This window comes from Octopus bimaculoides, chromosome 7, assembly GCF_046866305.1.
Source record: "Octopus bimaculoides isolate indiv1 chromosome 7, ASM4686630v1, whole genome shotgun sequence".
NCBI classification, from domain to species: Eukaryota; Metazoa; Mollusca; class Cephalopoda; order Octopoda; family Octopodidae; genus Octopus; species Octopus bimaculoides.
The window spans coordinates 77,897,235-77,916,406 of record NC_142934.1 but is presented as its reverse complement, the minus strand read 5'-3'; the positions used below and the strand labels follow the sequence as shown (position 1 = coordinate 77,916,406).

The window sequence follows — 19,172 nt, the reverse complement described above, 5'->3', positions numbered from 1 at the left end:
AGTCTTAGGGTCGATTTGTTTGACTAAAGACGGTGCTCAGGCATGGTCGCTGTCAAATGACTGAAAAAAGTAAAAGAATATGGTTCACATATATGTATACACGTGCATATACATAAGTATATTAGCATATACCTACATACATATTGTTTATATTATATATATATATATATATATATATATATATATATATATGAAAGAAGGTTTGAAAATGCACTTATTTTTTAAAAATATTTATTTACTTAACCGGTTTCACTTTTTTAGAAAAAGATTATCAAAAGTCTTTGAGAATAATAAAAAATGTTAAAAAACAGTTCGAGAATTAAAATGCATATATACATTCTTTGATGATAAAATATATTTAAAGTATAAAGCTTTGTATGAACTTTGTATTGTTACATACTGATTATCACACATTCTCTGATATTAAAATGAAAATGTTAAAAACAGTGTATGAAAATACACATATGGAATAATACATATACATATTCTTTGACAATACATATACATATTCTTATACATATTCGTTGACAATCGAATAAATTTGAAGAGGAACTGACCTGGCTTTTTCCTCTTGTGTATATTGAGGGAATGTTTTACTGTCTTAAGAGACAGTATGACTGGCTAAGTGAAACCGGTTAAGTAAATAAATATTTTTAAAAAATAAGTGCATTTTCAAACCTTCTTTCATATATATTTCCACTCGTACGGTATTCCACAACTTTACTTTATTATATATATATATATATATATAAATATATATAAACATGCACACACATATACCACACATACAGACATGGCAACTGATTAAGATCATTTGCTTCACAAATGTTACTTCAGATTCAAAATACTGCTTGAATTTTGAGCAAGCCTAGGGCTAAACAACTCTTTGTGAGAATTTGCTCGACAAAGTGGAAGTGAAAGCCCATGTGTTTGTGTATTTGAGTGTTTATATCACTGATGAACAGAAAGATTGCTTAGATAAGTTCCAGACTTTTAAAATGTAGCCAACTAAAATCTCTCCAGCTGATTCTGCAGTCTGGCTTCAGTCCAATGACTTCAAAAAGTAAAAAGAATACACATGTTAATACACACACACAATGAAACAGAATCCAAAGAGACTGGTGTTGGTCTGCTTTGGCAAGCTTGTATAATTTAGTAAAATCGACAAAAAGTATAGTGAACTTCCAGATGTGTGTGTGTGTGGATTTATATACATACACACACACATATAAATATACATGCGTGCACACACGTGTGTATAGTCTATTGACCATTATAGGTAGAATCGACAAAAAAAGTACTCTATCCAGTGGAGATAAATATCATTTAATATACACAGTATTTAAATGTGCAAATAACAGTTTCATGCTCTGGAAACAATACAACATACACCCATGATAATATAAAACATACACTCCTGATTATATAGATTTTATATATATGTAGATAAATAGTAGACAGCTGCATTGCACAAAAGAAAAATTATGAAGAGTAGGGGACCTAACACAGGTTGTAAAGAGTACGACATTACTGTCTTGAAATCACCATTCTTTGTAGAGACACAAGGCTTGATATATAAATCAGTCCAGTTATTTCCACGGCATGAAGATAATAGTAGCTCATGTCTAAATACTGTGTGTATGTGTGTGTAGATATAAACATATATAGAACAAGATATGGATTCAGAAAATTGTGTGACTGTAACAGAATGTTCCTCTAAGGGACTCGGCTAGCAGACTGGCGAGCGCCCATGAAGTTCAAATCCAGAAGACCCTAACGATGAAATCATTTTATACCTCCTACTTTTCGTTTATATATATTTTGATATATATTCTTTTATTCTTTTACTTGTTTCAGCTGTTTGACTATGGCCATGCTGGAGCACCACCTTTAGTCGAGCAAATCGACCCCAGGACTTATTCTTTGTAAGCCAAGTACTTACTGTTATCGGTCTATTTTGCTGAATCGCTAAGTTACGGGGACGTAAACACACCAGCATCAGTTGTCAAGTGATGCAAGGGGGGCCAAACACAAACATATACGCACATATACATGTACATATATATATATATATATATATATATATACATGATGGGCTTCTTTCAGTTTCCGTCTACCAAATCCACTCACAAGGCTTTGGTCAGCCTGAGGCTATAGGAGAAGACACTTGCAAATGGTGTAACACAGTGGGACTGAACTCAGAACCGTGTGGTTGATAAGCAAGCTACTTACCACACAGCCACTCCTGCGCCTATATAAAACTATTAATAATAAAGAGTATGGAGACTTGTTCAGCCACAAAATTTATTTCATAATTATATACAACGTATAATGACCTACACATGTTTCCACTGCAGCAACTACTCACCATTGCAAATGCCACCTTGCATTACTGTCAGTGCAGCTTCATCAGGATCCATTCATTTGCTCAGCCTCGAAGTGAACTATAAATACTGAAGCAAGTATAATTATATACTCCAAACCATTTTTACCTCCAGCGAAGCATACACAGAATTACCCAAGGGAAGAATTCACAGAGTCACTAACAACAAATTGTAGTCAGAGATGTTAAATACTGATCGTGGTGGTTAGCTGTTAACGAGAACTTAACCGAGAGCGAATACAGTATCCACCCAGATAATATATCCTTCCAAAACTCATTCATATATATACAATATATGGTCCTGGGTTCAGTCCCACTGCATGGCACCTTGGGCTAGTGTCTTCTATTATAGCCTCAGGCCAACCAAAGCATTGTGAGTGGATTTGGTAGATGGAAACTGGAAAAAGCTCATTGTATATGTGTGCGCGTGTATATGTGTGTGTGTGTGCGTGTGTGTGTGTGTCCAGTATCGCTTGTCAACTGATGCTGGTGTGTTTGCGTCCCCGTAACTTAACGGTTCGGCAATAGAGACCAATAGAATAAGTACTAGACTTACAAAGAATAAGCTCTGAGGTCGATTTGCTCGACTATGAAGGCGGAGCTCCAGCATGGCCGCAGTCAAATGACTGAAACAAGTAAAAGAGAGTAAAAGAGAATATATATAAATATATATCATCATCATCATCATCATCATCGTTTAACGTCCGCTTTCCATGCTAGCATGGGTTGGACGATTTGACTGAGGACTGGTGCAACCGGATGGCTACACCAGGCTCCAATCTAATTTGGCAGAGTTTCTACAGCTGGATGCCCTTTGACCAAGTGGTTAAGAAGTTTATGAAACAGCCATGCCAAGTGTTAAGTATAGTCCCACTGCATAGCATATTAGGTAAAGTACATTTTGCTACAGCTTGGGCTGACTAAAATTTCATAAGCAAAGCAAATCGAGGTAGATAGTCAGGTCGGCTGTACCTTCAAATGTTTTTGTTAATTTAAAAAAGTCCATCTTAGCCACGCTTGTATCATGGTAATTCTGTTTGGGAGTAATAATGTTAAGGGGATATACACGTGTCTGTGGAATATGCAGCCACTTTGTATGCCAAATCAATGAGCTAGTTGTTGGATTGAATAAAAACTGGAGATGCATAGTTTTAAATCAATCTTAGAGTCTTTGGGAGCAAAGAGAAAAACGACATCTATGCCAACGTTTACATGAAAACATATACACACACACACACACACACAAACACTGAGTGTGTATACATATGTATATACACACAAGAGAGATAGCAAGGGAGTATATATATATATATATATATGTATGAGGATATATGTACACATGGTTGCACACACACACACACACCTATATAAATTTAATGTGTATAGAGCACCCAATACAAGTTGTTCAGAAGAATATTATACTGTTTTGAAACGACCAGTTTTTAAACGAGGCACCAAAATATCCACAATTTTTTCCTAAATGGAGAAGAAAAGTTTGAAAAGGAGCTATGATTTAAAAAAATAAAAAAGATCCAGCACGTTGGCTTCCATTGCATTGGTTGACTAATAGTGGTAAAGAATTCAGCCACATGGCTTGAGGTTCAGTCCCACAGCATGGCACCTTGGGCAAGTGTCTTTGGCTATAGCCTAGGGCCAACTGAAGCCTTGTGATTGAATTTGGTAGGTGAAAGTTAACGGTGTGTGTTCACATGTGCATGCAAGTGGTTGTGCCTCCTAACCTGGGCATAAATGGATTATTTATGAGGTTTTGATGAGGTTTTCAGTCTTAACAGCCCACTAGTTGAATCTTAAATGAAGCGGTTATGTATTCCATAGATACTCATAGCTTTGTAACATATATCTTCAGGCAATATATTACAGTTTGTGACAACGTTGCATTTGAATTCCACATATGTACAATCCATCTAATGGGCTTTTTTGCACAACTGGAAACCATAAACCAAGGTTAAGATAGACAAAAAAACTATCATGGTACTCAAAGTGAAATTCTAAAAACAACTGGCCATATACACGGTCATCAAGTCATCAACTAGCAAGAAATAGCAGTTAAAATGACCTCCTCAAATCACACCTTAGTCTGTCTATAAACGGTAGAAAATTCATTAGATAGGAGTCTCAGAATCTTTATATCAGAGTTTCCCAAGCATTTATTGTCTATGGACATCTTTGATTCCTATTTTATTCTGCTGGACCACAATAATCATTCACTGTGCACAAAAACATCTTGCTGTATCTCTATAATTAAATATTAATAAGAATCGTAAGAAAAATTTAAAATACTTTGTGTTATTCTTGTATTTAGTTTAGTCATTTGACTGCGGCCATGCTGGAGTCCACCTTGAAGGGTTTTAGTCGAACGAATTGATCCCAGGACTAATTTTTGGAAATCCTAATGCTTTTCTATTGATCTCTTTTGCTGAACCACAAAGTCACAAAAACAAAAACACACCAACACCGGTTGTCAAAGTAATTGGGGAACAGACAGACACAAAAGGCACACATATATATATATGAAGGGCTTCTTTCAGTTTCTGTCTACCAAATCTACTCACAGGGCTTCCCAACCATGTGGTTGGGAAGCAAACTTCTTACCACACAGCCAGGCCTGTAGAAGTATTACCAATTTCATGTACATAAATTTTAACAACAAAATCTCATATGGCCCCACAAAGGTTATATAGACCCTAGTTGAGAACCAATGCGTTATAGGATATAAACCAGGGCCACATCATATTATTTCCAAGTGGGAAAGGGCCGCATGATAAGACACATGCATGAAATATTACTTGCCCACTTTACACTAAGTGTTTTTGCATTTCTTAATTGTATTCGTCTTAGTATGAAAGTTTATTCATCTTAATATGAAATTAGTAACCTCAAAACTTATCAAGGGCTGCACAACAACGTGTCGAGGGCTGCAGCACAACAACCACCGCAGACCACAGGTTGCCCATGCAGGATATAATCCAGCTCGGTATCTGACTTATTTTATTTCATTAAAAATAAATAAATTGAAACGCAAAGTCGAATCAGTTTGGTTTGAACTCAGGATTGACAAGACCATAATTCAATATCACAAAATATTTTATATGAAACTGCCGATTTAATCAGGCTAAATAACAACATAGTTCAGATTTTTATCAGATTTTATATCGTATATTGCAATTCACTTTGAAAATTTAGTTGAACCATAAACCTCTCCTCACTAATTTTTTTAAGATGTGACTAAAAGTACCAAATTTATATATTAGTATTTTCTTACACTCTTGTCTGCTTCTTGAGTTCAGATATTATACAGAAGGCATTTGATAGTTATTATAAGTATTAGACATAGATAGCTGCTTGGTACTCATGTTTACTTCACAGATCTGCTGAGTTCTATCTATCTTGTCATGTGCAAATGTTGTACACCATAAAATCAGGTTAACCAATACCTTGTGAGAAGAAATTGGCAGATGTACCGCATTGAAAAACTCAGATATATATGTGCTTGTGGTATGTATGTATGAAAATTTTGTGTGTATGTATATATATAGGAGCGGGAGTGGCTGTGTGGTAAGTAGCTTGCTTGCCAGCCACATGGCTCCAGGTTCAGTCCTACTGCATGGTACCTAGGGCAAGTGTCTTCTACTATAGCCTCGGGCTGACCAAAGCTTTGTGAGTGGATTTGGTAGAAGGAAATAGAAAGAAGCCCATCATATATATATGTGTTTGTGTGTGTATTTGTCCCCCCAACATCGCTTGACAACCAGTGCTGGTGTGTTTACATCCCTGTAACTTAGTGGTTTGACAAAAGAGACTGATAGAATAAGTACTAGGCTTACAAAGAATAAGTCCTTGGGTCGATTTGCTAGATTAAAGATGGTGCTTCAGCATGGCCACAGTCAAATGACTGAAACAAGTAAAAGAATAAAAGAATATATATGTGCTCAGCCGTCGCCAAAAGATTGGCGCATAGGTCTGAAAATTAGAATTTTAATATTAAATGTCTAAAGTTATATTCAATTTGCAACATATTATTACCTGGTCAAAAGTTTGGAGCGTGGGTTTGACAATTAGAGTTTTTATATTGAATGCTTAATTATATTTGGTCAGAGCATATGTAGGGCATAACAATTGAAATTTTTTTTTAAATGTTCCAAACTTTTGGCCACAATTGTATATATGAGGGAGTGGTGTCATATGAAAATGTGTGTGTGAAGGTGAACTGATTTTCAATGATGCTGCGAGAGACTTTTGACACATAAACAATTTTATTTATTTATTTATGCACCCTTTTCAAGCCTAATCAGGCTCATGGGCCCAGTTTCCTGGTTTCTATGACGTATGTGTTCCCCCCAGCTGGATGGGACGCCAGTCCATCGCAGCATTACTCAAAAAACAGGAAGAAAGAGTGAGAGAAAGTTGGGGCGAAAGAGTACAACAGGGGTCGCCACCACACCCTGCCGGAGCTTTAGGTGTTTTCGCTCAATAAACACACAACAACCGGTCAAGGAATCAAAACCGCGATCCTCTGACCGTGTGTCTGCTGCCCTAACCACTGGGCCATTGCACCTCCACATGTAAACAAATAAACAATGTTTATTATCTTTATAAAAAGGCAAAAGAAAAACCTTAAATAAGGAATTTACTTGACTTGGCAGCTGCTGATATTAAATGCTATATCATTCTGGTTGTGATAATAGGTTTTAGAATGTTATGCATATAACAACCTAAACTATTGAAGTCGTTAATCAAAAGTATCCCATGTTGTATTGAAGAAGACATAATCAAAAGTATCCTATGTTGCACTTTTAAAGAGACTTAACTTATAGAATCATTGACATAACCAGAACTTATTTAACATACTGAAACAATGTTATGAAAATCATAAAATTATGCATCGAAATCGAAATAGAAATTCTTTCAAATTTTGCCACAAAGTCAAGAGGGGAAAGGCTAAAGTCAATAAACACACTCCAGTACTTGACTGGTACTTTATCGACCCAAAAGGATTACAATAGTTGTTATTATTTTATATTATTAAAAATAATGGTTATAAATGTAGAATTCTTCACAATGTTCCCAGGGCCGTCATAAGCAGCATTTACAGGCTGCTGAGCAAAGCAATGAACGGAAAGCCTGTAGTGTTTACTTGACGATAGATGAGCCACCTCACCACCGGATCACTGACCAGTGAAGCCCATACCTTCTGAAGACAACGCTGAGTGTTATTACACTCGAAATAATTTTTTCACCGTTAACGATCGAATACCTCAAACGTTTTTAAGACGTGATATAAATATATCCCCTGAAAGCAAGTATAGAGCCTAAAATTTTGTTTTTGTTCCATTGACTAGCTCGTTCGCTCTTCCACAAACAGTTCAAGCAAGCAAGGACAAAACTTTTTACTATTAAACATGTGTAAAAATTTGGTAAATTTTCAGATTAACACCCGCACGATTTTCACTAGGGTGTTAAGGTGGGAATTCCGTCCCTAACCCTAACCTTAACCCTAAAACCCTAACCCCCTAGTGAAAATCGTGCGGGTGTTAATCTGAAAATTTACCAAAAATTTACCGTTATTTTTGCTTTTTCACGTTATGGTACTGATTTATATTATATCACGTTATAAGTATATCTGTGTACAATTTGTGTAAGGATAATTTTTACACTTATTTTCACATTAAATAAGTACAGAACCTGTAATAGTCCTCTTGTTAACACAATAAAATTTATGGCGAATTTATAGAACAACACCCATCTCAGTTAGAGAGAGAAGCAATTCTTCATCGATTGTTGTGTGTTGCTATCAACTAATCTGACTTCCAAATGACGTATTTTTATCCTCGAAAACGAAGGTAGATGGTAAAAGTCCGAGGTTCCTCACCCTCCAGCTTCCGTTACCGGGGGGGGACTGTCAGATTAGTTGATAGTACGCACATAAAATGAGGAGCAGTTATTTCCCACAGAAATCGAAACGGATTGTTTAATCTATAAATTTACGATCTTTCGAAAAGTGTCGTAAAATACTCGCTCTCCCTTTGATGATGTCTGTCATTTAAGAGTTTATCATAGTTTTGAATTACAAAATTACGAATACCATATTTTTTTAATACTCAGGCATTAGGTAGAGTGTTTCTCAAGTTATAATTTAAACAAATTTACGGCGCACATCGCTTTCAGAACCACCATATTGGTGAGCCAACGACATCATAGCTCGGAGATCACATAATCTTAAGAGCGTGTCAAATATCTTGAAACAGTCATGCACACACGCGCGCGCGTGTGTGTGTATATATGTATATATAATTAATTATTAGCGACAGGAGTAGTATTAATTGAATGAAAGATAATCGTTATATCCAACTTATAGATGTCTTGACAGAATACTGTATACTGAGTTTTTAGCCAAAACAGATCCTCTTATGTAGGCGCGTGGTGCATAAAAGTCACACATGTGGATCTTTCAAGGATAATGACGCAGTATTCGGTGTTCAACAACATATACATTTCTCTAAGTGTATCAGACATTCCGGTTAATGAAAACAACTAAGTTTGCACGAAATATGTCAAAATAACCGTTTCTAATTTAGGTACAACGCTAGCATTTTTTGCTTTAAATGATGTTAGTCAAGATACTATCGAACTCAACCAATATTGGATTGGTAATTTATTTAATCGAAACCGGGGGGGGGGGGGGGAGCAAAGTTGATCTCAGCGGGATTAGAACGCGGAGCGTAAGCAATCTAAACAAAACAAAAATATAAAATTGAAAATGACCCTAGTTTCAATACAAAGTTGAAAATGGTCGTTGCCATTCCTTTATCAGACAAAAAGAGATGCGAGTATATACAATCACCGCTCAACAACCTGTTACAAACTAAACCACCCTCTAATCATTCCGTTTCTGTCTGTCTGCTCTTCAATTTTATTTTTTTTAAGTTCCATCAGAAACTGGAGGTAAAAAAGAACGTTGTGATGAGTTCGAGCGACCAATTAATTACTCTACAATATAATTTATTCCTAAGCTAAAACCCGGTCAAATCAACTTATGGGTTAGATTTTCCAGCCATATCTGTTTCGTCTACATTTTTCAAGTTTTTTTTTTTTTTCCTTTTCTGTTACAGTAAATAAAGTATTGTTAGAGGATAATTTAGTAATTAGCTACGATTTCTAGCAGTTGAGCGAGCACACAGAGGTTCGCTCATTATAAACTTACACGGTCGGTTCACTTACTTATAAAGTGAACTACGCTAGCATATAAATTTAATAATTTATAAGCACATCTTAGCTGAAAAGTAATCTAAATTAAAAAAAAAAAATAGCAATACATAATATATATAAGATTATAAAATCTGATAAAATTAATTAAGGTGTTCAATGACTGGCTAATTATAATGAGATGATTGATCTTGCGAGAAAGCAAGCGGGATCGGTGCGGCGAAATGAAACTGTTAGATGCAGATAGATTTCTCAAAAGTAATATATTCTCAGAATAATTTCTACTTTTCTATGCTTAGAAATGTATTTAATACTAGTGTATATTTACCTAGCAATACTCTCATCTAATTTAGTAAATTTCGTGACGTTTATACTTCGTTGACGAGGTTCAAAAAGCCTGTAACATGTAGAGTCACGCCCCGTATTCGTTATTGGTCTCAAAACAAGTCATTGCTTTTACTGTGAACGCAGATTTTCCCTAGTTAGTTCTTTAATGCATACTGCATTATACAGCTTGACAGTAACTCTTCCCTGCGTTAAATATATTGGCAATTAACTACTCTATTTTCAATGGAGTTGTGTAAAATGAATTCCTACAGTGTAATCAAAGTAATAAAAACGTCAAGTGGTTCTCAAACTGGAGAATACCAGGCCTTCACAAAAATAAGCTTAAGAGAATTTTTAGGCGCTTTCATTAACGAAACGATAGAATATTGGGTGGTTTTAGAATAGCAAGAGAAGAACACAGAACTGAGTGAATTTTTCGTTTCTATTCTAATAAATCGTCTGTTTCATAAATCAGGAATTACGATTCTGAAAGGTTTTTTTGCTTTTTGATACGGGTTTTTTTTTTCTTTTTGCCTCCCAATCCCGCTTTTCAATCCTCAAGTGGTAGTCCGGGTTAGTAAGTAATAGCTATTCAAAACTCCGTCCAATATTGCAGTCATATTATTCTTTGTGTTTAGGTGTTTGGCAGGTTTAAAACAAAGAATTATAAATCATCTTAAACATGACAATTTGTCCGGTACTTTCCGATCATCACAGATCTAAATTTACTGCTCTCCCGACCTCGCTTCTTGAACACTGCGAGAGACCTACGACTCTGTCTAAACGAATTCGAAAAAGGTGTAACAGGTAATTTTTTTTTTTTTAATTATTAAAAAACGTGATATCTTTTTTTTATAGGAATGCCATACTAGATTAAGGTCAAGGTTTGCCCAAAAGAAATTCCACAAGGAATATAAAAGGGTAAATATAAAAATGCATAAATAAAAATGAAGACAATTTGAAAAAGAGGATACAAGTATAAAAAAGACTCAAATTTTGGTACAAAGTCAGGAATTTTCAGGAAAAGACGCAAATCAATTACGTCAATCACAATACTCAAATGGTACTTATTTTATCTATCTCGAAAGAATGAAAGACGAAGTCGACCTCCGTGGACTTTGAACTCGGAACGTAAAGCGCCAGAAAAACTGTCACTAAGCATTTTGTCCACGCGCCAACGATTCTATTTGCCACCATGCACGTAATAAAGATAACATTTAAAGCCAACTTGTCCGATGAATGGTGAAAATCATGTGAGGGAGTGAGAGAAAAACTTAGGTAAGTTCGTATGCTTTAAACCCAATGGTCTCCATATAACAAAAATTCATGTGGTATTGCTCAGGCCAATCAATGCAAGCGAACGAAAATCGTCCAAACGATCGATCCACCAGCTACAAATAACAGTTAATTCTCAATATATATGTTTATTCCTTAATAAAAGACATTCTGGTCACTGTGAGAATGCCAATGATCATCGAGTTTAAAACTCAATGACCCTCGACCAAGAGGCCTGCAACTAGTTTTACTTAAAGATAAATGGAATCTACATTCCACACAAAACAATACTTAAGCAAAATACATATCAAGACTGCAAAAGTTCTTCTATGCATGTGGTTTCCTCCTCCAGGCTGAATCTCTCTCTCTCATGAGAGTTACAGACAATTTAACAAAAACAGAACTATTTTTGTTACGATGCAAAATGATAAACACTGCTGCCATTAGTGCTAACAAGCTGACTTTTAAAAAAACTCCCTTGCATTTGCTTGTAACATTCTCTCTCTTTACAGACAGCCCTCGCGCCACCTGCTAAATATAGCAGCCGTATCTCCCTCAATAACAAATATTATCATCTTGAAATGCGGAGATATTGGACATAAATATATAGAATGAAGTGATGGTAACTACGGTTGGGACATCGTTGGTAATTAGGCTTACTCGAACACAGCAACATGAGTATACGAACCAATGAGCTTTTTTTTTTTTTTTTTTACATCATTCTACTTCCTAAATATAACAGTCTAATTTCCCTCAAATCGTACAATACTGTCTTACAAAGAGAAGGACACATAAGATAAATATATTTCTACACATGCATTGGTGTGAAAATAAGATAAAATAATCAGTCGGAATGTCTTTGATCAGCGCAAAGTGGATCAGCGCTAAATCTCAATTCACACCCGATTAGGAGGATAGTTTAAAGCAGAAAAACAGGAAGGAATGATTATGGTCAGAACGATTTTTTGATCGTGTCTGCTTGGTCAGTGGTTAAACAAGAGAACAAAAGGCATTGCTGTATGCATTTCCTCACCGTAATTCTAAAAATCTGTGCGAGTGTGAAAATGTATTCGCACGTCTAAGTAAGGTGTATGGAATATTTGCATTTACAATGAAATAAAATAAATGTTAAAGTATCACTTATGTGTGATTATAGTGTAGTGTTAGCAAAAGACAGTTTACACGAAGTGTAGCACGACTGCAAATTCCTTCACCACATAACTATGCGTGTGCGATCGAGTATTTATGTAGAACATACCCGTATCACATTGGTGTCCAGTTTTTGTTTCCTCATAACTTTCTGAAAATTGCAGGGCTTTTTTTATGAAATTTAGCAAATGCCTTTTTCGAGGTGTACCTTACTATTATGTTGATAACATTTAGAAGGTGAATCAATATCTTATCTATCTATCTATCTATCTATCTATCTATAGTTATGCTTGCGGGTATGTGTATATATAAAATAACCGAAAGTGTATGCTGCCCATGTCCTAAACCTCCTCCATAATAGTTTCAGATTCACCTTCCCGACATCTACATAACTTTCTGTAAAATACATATTTTTGAATGAGATCACAGAAACACATTTTTGAGAATGTAGATTATGTATGTTGAGGGACTCAAACAAAAATTTGAAGAATGACTATGAACAAAAAAAAAAACAAACTGAAATTACAGAAATTGGTGAAAAAAAATTCTTAAACTATGCCTTCAAAAACCTGTCTTCTTTACAATTTTTTTTTTAAAATATGCATTTTTCAAAACGTTATGAAGAAACAAGTGTGTGTGAGGTACCAATTTGTAGTTACGCCTATATCTTAAAACAAATGGTTTGAGAAATTTTCACATTTCCGAACTTGATTTGGTTCCAAAACCATTTTTCTATGGTGCAAATGTCCTATCTAATTATCACTTAGAGGGTTGTAAAATAGATAGAAAAGCTTTATGGCTAATATCCTAGGTTAATTACATTTTTTCTACGTTATATTCAAATTTTTCATAATACCATACTAAACTGGTCTGGTTTTATATTCGCTTCGCTATTTGACCATCGTTTTCACAACTACCTTCATAATAGCAAAACACCATCATCAACGTCTTAATGCCTAATTCCCATATCAACTTTAGTATGTAAATCACATCGTCACCATTATTATTATCATTGTTATTACCCTGGTGGCAATTAAAAGAAATTATTTCTCTTCCCCCAAATTTCCTTGTTCATATAGTAGCTGACAAAATTGTTAGCATGCCAGACAAAATGCTTAGTAGCATTTCGTCTGTCTCCACGTTCTGAGTTCAAATTCCGCCGAGATCTACTTTGACTTTCATCCTTTCAGGGTCGATAAAATAAGTACCAGTTGAACCCTGAGGTCGATGTAATCGACTAACCCATTTCTCTGAAATTGCTGACCTTATGACAGAATCTGAAATCATTAATATTCTTGCTTATAGTTGCGGCGAGCTGGCAGAATCGTTAGCACTCCAGACAAAATGCTTAGCGGCATTTCGTCTGCCGTTATGTTCTGAGTTCAAATTCCGCCGAGGTCGACTTTGCCTTTCATCCTTTCGGGGTCGATAAATTAAGTACCAGTTACACACTGGGGTCGATGTAATCGACTTAATACCTTTGACTGTCCTTGTTTGTCCCCTCTATGTTTAGCCCTTTGTGGGCAATAAAGAAATAAGAATCGTCAGCACGGCAGACAAAATGCTTAGCGGCATTTCGTTCGTTATTAGGCTTTGAGTGCAATTTCCGTCGAAATCGACTTTGCCTTTCATCTTTTCGTGTGGTCGATATAATCGACAAGGGCCCTCCCTCAAAAGTTCAGGCCTTGTAACTATAATATAAAAGGTTATTTTACCGTCTCGTATCACACACGACTTAACAATTTCTTCAAACCGGAAATCGCGTTGTAAGAATGAATGTCACCTAACCTACTTTATACATCTGAAGAAAGTTGAACTTAAAAAAAAAAGGTTATATTATTGTTATTTCATTTTTGAGATATTTCGTTTTATGGATATAAATGGTGGACATGTACAATGAAATGAATGTTAAGTGAACAAGAAATCGCTTTAATATTCGGCTGTAAAATAAAATTTAAAGAAACTTGTGCGCAAAAGTGAACAAAACTAAATGTCTGATTACAGCACACCGCTGAACTGTGTGAATTAATCCATAAGCTGAAACAAAATAGTAAATTAAATATCCTCTATACTATAGGTATAAGGCCTGAAATTTTTATGGATGGTCGTCAAGTCGATTTCATCGACTGATTACTTTTATGTACCCCGAAATTCCATTGAGATGTTGATCAACAATTATGCAGTAAACATATCCTTTACAGGCGCTTCTGGCCCCCATCAGGTTGCAGCGCTTCTTCAATATATAAACATGAACTGTTTTAACAGGGAAAAAAAAAATCAATATATATAATATTGGCGATTACGATTACATGGGTTTCTTTTCTGTCCGCCATTATATGTTCACAAAGCGAAAGAATGCCAAAAAGTTTCCATATACTTTCGAAGACGCCTCTATAATGGCTCTTTAGTGCTAGAAATAGCGCGGTATTACTGAATTGATGTCCAATACAACACAATTTTTTTTTCTTGTATATAACTGATTCATTCAACGGATATTACAATTCTAATTTCTTCTTCTTTTCCAAAAGCAAATCTTTTTGTGATGGGACTGGTTTATGAACTTCATAATAAGCCCTCATAACTTTTTTTTTTGGCGGCGGAGGGGGGACTTCTCAGAAAATTTTTGCGAATTTGTGTTCTATACACGATCTTTATCCCTCCATTTCCGTAATCTTAAATCATTTCGCAGCTAATTCGAAACTTCAGACATGACATGACAGCTAAATCTTCTAAAACTTAGACGCTCCATCGTTTACAAAACTAAAAAAAAGAAAATACAAAGAGTCACTAGAGAATATAATTCCAGGTATACAAAGTCTGATACAGAGATAAACAATACAGCTTATGGTGAGGGTCTTTTTCTATAAGAATGACTAAGTGACTGACAAACAAATCGACACTGTGTTGTGACTTTGCATTTCTGATAATTGAAACTCGGGCTATTCTACTACGAGAGATCCAGCTGGTATACATATCAAGCAGAAAGAGATGAAAGGAAAAACGATAAAAGTATCTTACGTGGGCGTAAAGTCTGATTATTTTTGCTTTTATAAGCTTACAAAAAAAATTTTGTAACGTCCATATGCCTTTCCGCGAGAGCTAATAGATAAATTTACCATGTAAGTGAAACGGATCCTTAAGCGGGAATCGAAACCGAACTGGCTTGAACTCAAGTCAAATTGGAGTTTAAACCAACTTCAAAGAAGTCAGCAATAATAATAATAATAGTAATAATAATAATAATAATAATAATTATTATTATTATTATCATTATTATTATTATTATTATTATTACGTCAAGTTATATTTACAATAAATAGCAACAGAGATTCACAGTGATTAAATCTTAACACACTGTAATGGTTGACTTGTTTGTTATTTTATTACCAAAGATATACTTTGCAATTTATTAAATATTATTTTATTTTCAATGTAAAGTTGTTTTTTCTTTAATTTTATATCTTAATTTTGATTGAATTTTTTTTCACTTTGAAATGGTGTGTGTGTGTGTGTGTGTGTGTGTGTCGCAATCGCAAACCAGTGAAATTCGCTTGCTACCTCATAGACTGAATTTTTTCGTCTTTTATAAACTTCCAAGTTTTCAATTCAGTAAAATATAATAAAACTGCAAATGGAAATCAGGTCATAAACACAATACGCAAAGAGTTTATGGCTAAAGAAAGTGTTCACACAACTAAGATTCATCACCATCGCTTAAAACTTTAATGAACAACTTTGTGCCTTAACTAGCAATTTTATTGAATATTGATCATTTGGAGACAAAAGTCAATATTCATGGAGGGAAAATATAAGACAAAATATTATCTAAACTCCGAAGAACTTACCATGAAAGGCCAATATTCTTAACTCTAAATGGATGAGAAATGAATTTCCTTATTCCTGGACAGTACGCCAGTTCATCACATTTAAGATTGAGGTAATCTTAAAAGTACGGAGGCGTGGAATTTCAAGTATCTTGCTCAAAACACATGAGGAATTTGAACTCCTGCCAATAATCTGATTATATTCCCTTCCTAACTCCCATTTGGCCATTTTGCTTTCATAAAGTATTCGTGATAGATGGGTGATAGATAATTCTTGTCAGTTGAATGGGTTAATACAATATTACTGGCAGCTTATTTTTATCAATTGTACAAAGTAACAGACTTAATTCACAATTAAAACCGTAGGCAACTAGCAGGATTCTATTAGCTGTTCTTTCAAATGAATACCCAATATGATAATGATTTAAATAAGTATTAAAATTAATTTCTATAGAATACCCCCGGTTGTTCAGTCCCGATCGTCAACAATAGTGGATAGGCAGAAATATTAGAACGTAGGACAAAATGTGTTGCGATGGTCCATTCTATTCTCGAGTTCAATTCCTGCTCAATTCAACTTTGTATGCTTTCAAGAGCCGATAAAAATGCGATGATTTATATCCTTAGAACATATCTTAGATATGAATGACAGAACAAAAAACAAAAGTTATCATCCCAGCGGTGACCATCACGTATTTTTCATAGGAACACTGAATCAGAATGTTGTTCTTTCTATGACGCTAGCGCGAGTTTTGTGAGAGATCTGGCTGCTATTTCTATTGTTGTTGGTCATGCGATCACATTCACACTCGTCTCGCCAAATGAATTAGGATATTAAGGATCAATTTGAATAAAATTTTTGCTGTTATGTCTAGTAAGTCGAACGACCAAATAGAAACTTCCTCATTATCACGTCTACAGTTTATAAGGAACAAGCTGTAACAAGTATGCTTTGCTCACAAATAAAGTTTACCAATTTTTCTAACTCGTAAATTGAACTTTCAATAGTTTCAAATAATCTCGGAAATTTTAATTTTAGAAATACTTGCTGAAGTAAGAATATTTGTAAGTATATATGCCACGCCATTAATAAAACAGCCAAGTTAACGAGGGAACCTCTTTAGTGGTCGATCGAAATGCTAAAGAAATAACCAAATTAGCCATCAGATTGCACCATAGCGTCTTGAAAAAGAAAAGGGACTGGATAATGTTTTTTATATAACCCTGAAAAAATTTCTTTTAAATAAAATACAAAAATAAGACATGATCATATTTGAAAGCCTTTGATAGAGTCTGTATTGACATCGGGTTAAACAACATTGCTTAAATCTGCTCACTCCCACATGCGTGTATGTGTCTATATATATATATATATATATATATATATATATATATATATATATATATATATATATATATATATGTGTGGAAGACAAAAAAGATTAAATGAAAGGGAAAATGTTACGTACCTTTTCAAATAACATATTGTGGTAAAATATGTGAAAGTGATCGCAAAAAATAATAATAATTCTCAGACCACGCCAACGCACAAGGTTTAGTAGGTGGATCCAGTAAATCAAGTAGTTATTTTTATGAATAGGTTTTGATTCAACTATAAATGCACATAAAAATGGAACTCCAATTTGGCAAATAAGATAGGTAAGACACAGAAAGGTAAATTTACAAAGTATGTCTTGTGTGTAGAGTAAAAAAAAAAGCCCACAACGATGCGTACAAGTAGAGTGAATACAAGACTTGTATTTTTTTATATATGTGTGTGCTGGTTTTAAGTACCCCGAGTAAGTTTTAGAAGAGGCAGTAGTGGTGGTTGAGATGGTGGCAATAAGTGTCGTGGTGGTGTGAGCTGATAAGAGCGATATTCGTCGTGACAAGTCCAGACGGCAGTGGTAGCCGTCCCAACATGTTTGGCTGGATGACTTGACTTCACTGACTTCCTGGCACCCACCCGCACAATCTTGTACTTTTTAGTATATATATATATATATATTTGTTTTGTTTTAAAAGAGAGAGGGAGATAAAATTATAAAAAAAAAAATCCTCTCTCACAGACGAATTACGTCTCCTGGCTGACGTGCAGGGAAGCTTACGGGCAACTAACTTCTGAAAACTTTTTCTGAACCAAGTAAAGTTTTATCTTTCTTCTTACTTATTCTCCTCCTCCTCCTCCTCCTTCGTCGTCTTTATTTCATTCATTCACCTCCACTCCGCAACCTCACAGGTTCACACTACTTCCTGTTAACTTTCTCCCTGCTCCTCCTTTATTAGTTTTCTTTTACTCTTCCTCTTCCTCCTCTTTTACTCTGTCCTTGTTTACTTTTCTAATATTTTTTTCCTTTCTTCTCTCACCGACATCATCCCCCCCTCTTATTTTTAACCATGCACTCTTCCTCCTCCTCTTTCTCTACTCCCGCTTTTTTATACTGTACCTTTATTCCTCCTTTTCTCCCTCTTACTTCCACACTGTCATTACTCGTTTCTTTTACTCACTCTAACTACCTCTTTTTTTCCTTTTTCTTATTACTCCACCCTCACACAATTCTATTTCATTCACTTTTCAAGTTTTTCACTCCTCTCTCTATATCTCTCTCACTCACTTCTCTCTCTTTCAACTTATTTAGCTCTCTTTCAACACGTCATTTACTCTCTCTTCCTTGGCTATCTACCCCTCTTTCACTCTCTTATTTATTATTCCCTTCTCCTCATTACTACATAAGTTCTCCTCTAGCTCCTACTCTTTCTGTCTATTTCTTCCTTCTCCTACCCCCTTTCTTTCACTTGTTGCTACTCCTGCTGGCGACTTTCATTCATCTTCCATACATTCTTGTTCTATTCTGTGTCACCACCCTCTCTCTCTGTCTTTCTTACTTCTTTTTGGTTCCATTCTCTCTCTTCTTTTAAACTTTCTTCTTTTCCTCTCTACACTTATTTCTTCTCCTTCTTTCTCCACTTTAATTTCTTTTCTCAGCGAT

At 35.0% G+C, this 19,172-nt stretch overlaps 1 protein-coding gene and 1 long non-coding RNA gene across 2 annotated transcripts in view; both read right to left on the bottom strand.

Moving 5' to 3' along the window:
- The window catches only part of LOC106870268 (uncharacterized), a 56,385-nt gene extending 37,950 nt beyond the window's left edge, over positions 1-18,435 (bottom strand). Inside the window, exon 1 of the mRNA XM_014916286.3 lies at positions 17,652-18,435. Coding sequence (XP_014771772.1) covers positions 17,652-17,666 — 15 coding nt within the window. The 5' untranslated portion in view covers positions 17,667-18,435. The remainder of the gene's footprint in view (positions 1-17,651) is intronic.
- Positions 15,076-16,339, bottom strand: LOC149134784 (uncharacterized). Its single transcript, XR_016242672.1, has 2 exons — positions 16,204-16,339; positions 15,076-15,118 (listed from the first exon to the last, which is right to left on the bottom strand). It is a non-coding gene; the product is annotated as an uncharacterized LOC149134784 (long non-coding RNA).
- Positions 18,436-19,172: the final 737 nt, after the last annotated feature.